Source organism: Monopterus albus, unplaced genomic scaffold (assembly GCF_001952655.1).
Source record: "Monopterus albus unplaced genomic scaffold, M_albus_1.0 scaffold223.1, whole genome shotgun sequence".
Classification (NCBI taxonomy): Eukaryota; Metazoa; Chordata; class Actinopteri; order Synbranchiformes; family Synbranchidae; genus Monopterus; species Monopterus albus.
Genome location: NW_018128103.1, coordinates 1,162,937 through 1,165,887, shown reverse-complemented (window position 1 = coordinate 1,165,887; position 2,951 = coordinate 1,162,937). Strand labels below are relative to the sequence as shown.

Below are 2,951 nucleotides of genomic sequence, written 5' to 3'. Positions count from 1 at the left end.
CAGCCTTCTGGCCACCAGCCATAACACATTGTTTTTAAACATTTCAATAATTTTCTCATGCCTGTGTTGGCAAACGGGTGGTCCTCGGCCTATCTTTGCTCCTAAAGGGCTCTGCATTTCCTGGATGCCACTTTTGTACCAAATCATGATGGATTGCCTGTTGACATCACTTGGTTCAAATGGAATCATCATTTCAATATTTTACCTCATTACTGGCCCTGAAATGCAAAACGTGCTAATTTTTTTGGAATGCAATGCAGGCGTAAGAATTCTGAACAAAGAATAAAATGGATAAATTAATGTGCTGCTGTATTATTTTCAATATAATACAGGACACATATGATTTACAATTCACAGTTTTCAAATTTAATTTTGATTTTACTCACCATCCCAACTTTTTCTGATTTGGGGTTGTAGTTATGAGTATAAAAATTAATATAAGGACACTGTTAAATAGATAAGCTTAAAGATAAATTTGATGTCACATGGGGGGTGGGTGTGGAAGTGTAAAATTGGACCCCTGTAGGAATGTGATTTCAAAAACATATTGATAGCTTTTTATCAAAGGGTTAACATTAGTAAAGATGCTACAGGGCTTCTTCACCAGGGTGTTAATTGACTAAACATGCTCTTCTGTTCATCTCTGTCAAGTGAGTTACTTTACAGTGTATGTGACCAATATTAATGTTGATATCAAGTGCAGTTTGACAAGAACTGAGGTTTGAAAAAGATGTGGAAAAGTATTTGGCAAACATCCATTTTGTCAAACTACAGAAAGAAATAGAATAATATAATGCCTATGCTTGTACACCTCTCTGCGTCATTTTGATGTTTGACAGTATCACATCACATTATTTTAAAATAGCACCGTAGTATCTAAAGACAGAAGGACAAATTAATGTAAAAATCGACTCGTCTTAATCCATAGGTGTCTTAGTAAGATTTTGGGCCACCATGTGCCATCTTCAGTTCATCTTGGTATTGATTTTCTATTGGAAAGATGGATACCATTCTTCCAAAAGACATTCCCTTGCTGAACATGGTGGGTAGTGCCACCAAAATCCAAAATCAGGTGTTCATTTGGTTTGAAATCTGGTGACTGCAAAGGCCATGGCATATGATTCATATCATTTTCATACTAATCAGTCCTTTCAGTTACCCCTTTTGCCCTATGGATGGTGGCATTGTCATCCTGGAAAAGATCATTCCCATCAGTAGAGAAATGTTTTGTTAAAGGATAAAGGTAATCACTCAAAAAAACTTTATATTCATTTCCACTGATCTTTTTCTTTGGAGTCTAACAATACCAGCTTTACCAGCAACACCAAATTTGGCTTTTGTCACCCATTTGTAGCTCAGTAGTTGTTGACAACGAATCTGTTAGCCATAGTTTTAAAAGTGGTTTGATGAGTTTCTTTAATGAGATGTTTAGAGTTTAAAGAGTTTAAAATAGTATGGTAAAATAAAAATGTCAGAAAATTATTTTGTTATGGTGAGTGTTGGCAGATTGGCAGTAGCTGCTGTTTGTGGCAGAGTCAGCAATAGTGGGACTTCCCATCTGTTTTGTTATGTTTCCTGTGCTGACAAGGTGGTAATTTATTTCACACTTCCAGGATCACTAAGAAGGTATGGTGCTTGTCTTCATTTGTTTGTATGTTTTATTTACAAATTGCGCTAAAGTATTAATCCATTTAACTGAATTCTTGCCAGATACTGTCTTTGCAGGCAGAGGAGGTGCAGAAAGAAAGTGAGGTGGAGGCATATGAGAGAGAACTTGCCAGAGCTAGGTGGAGGCTGAAAAAGCTCAGAGAGGAGGTGAAACAAGTCAAGAGGAAGGTGGAGGAAGCTGGAGACAGGAATACTCCTCTGCAGGACTCCATAAGACAGTCCTACGAAGAGATCCTGCAGGTACTAGAGGTCATGTTTGTTTACATATGTGTGTGCCTGTTTGCCCTATGTACAGTGTGTTCACACAAAGTAGGTCTATGTGGATCTGTGATAGGAACAGCAGTCCTAAATTACACCGTGTCTGTCAATACTGTCACACAACTATGGTATTGTTGCCTTTTTAAAGTTGTATAAGTTTGTATTTTCCTAAATGCATTCATTAAATCAGAATGAACATATGCGAACTCATGATTATAACATGTTGATGTTTAACGCTTTTGTTTCATATACTAGATAAACACAGTAGTAGCAGGATGCTTAAATCAGCTTTGGTTACAGCCTTTTAATTCATTAACTATCAGAAAAAGAGCTTAGTCTACTTTTTAAAAGTATTTCAAATAAATGTCTTATTGTGAAAGAAATTCATTCACCTAAATAATTTACTGAATAGCATAAAATCTGTTATAAAACACACTTTGCCATTGTTTTCTAATTTCTGAATATTCATACTCAATTTTGAGAAAGTTTGACTACTTGATATAATCCTTTTTAGCTAAGATCTACCACTCTGTTTCTATTCTGTAATGTGTTTTTCTACTGTTCTGAGAGTTGCATTTTTCTGCAGGAAACCAGTTAGGTTCACGGCTGCTGCTCGGTAGCCTTAGCAGTCGTATGAAGTGAGTTTATACTCAGGTCTTTGCTGAAAGCAGGTCAACACTATCATGAATTTCATTTAGCTGGTATTGTTGATTACATTATCTGCATTTTTTTCCCCAGAGAAAAATGTCCCTCTGTTCTTTCTACTTCTAATGTAAACTGAGAATAGGGAGGAATACACACACACACACACACACACACACACACACACACACATATATACACATACAGTGCCTTGCGAAAGTATTCGGCCCCCTTGAACTTTGCGACCTTTTGCCACATTTCAGGCTTCAAACATAAAGATATAAAACTGTAATTTTTTGTGAAGAATCAACAACAAGTGGGACACAATCATGAAGTGGAACGAAATTTATTGGATATTTCAAACGTTTTTAACAAATAAAAAA

The 2,951-nt window shown here is 36.2% G+C and overlaps 1 protein-coding gene across 1 annotated transcript in view; it reads left to right on the top strand.

Annotated features, from left to right (window-relative positions):
• LOC109971395 (uncharacterized) overlaps positions 1–2,951 on the top strand; it is a 56,497-nt gene that overhangs the window by 17,864 nt on the left and 35,682 nt on the right. The window contains exon 3 of the mRNA XM_020619623.1: positions 1,711–1,908. Within this exon, the coding sequence (XP_020475279.1) occupies positions 1,711–1,908 (198 nt within the window). The remainder of the gene's footprint in view (positions 1–1,710; positions 1,909–2,951) is intronic.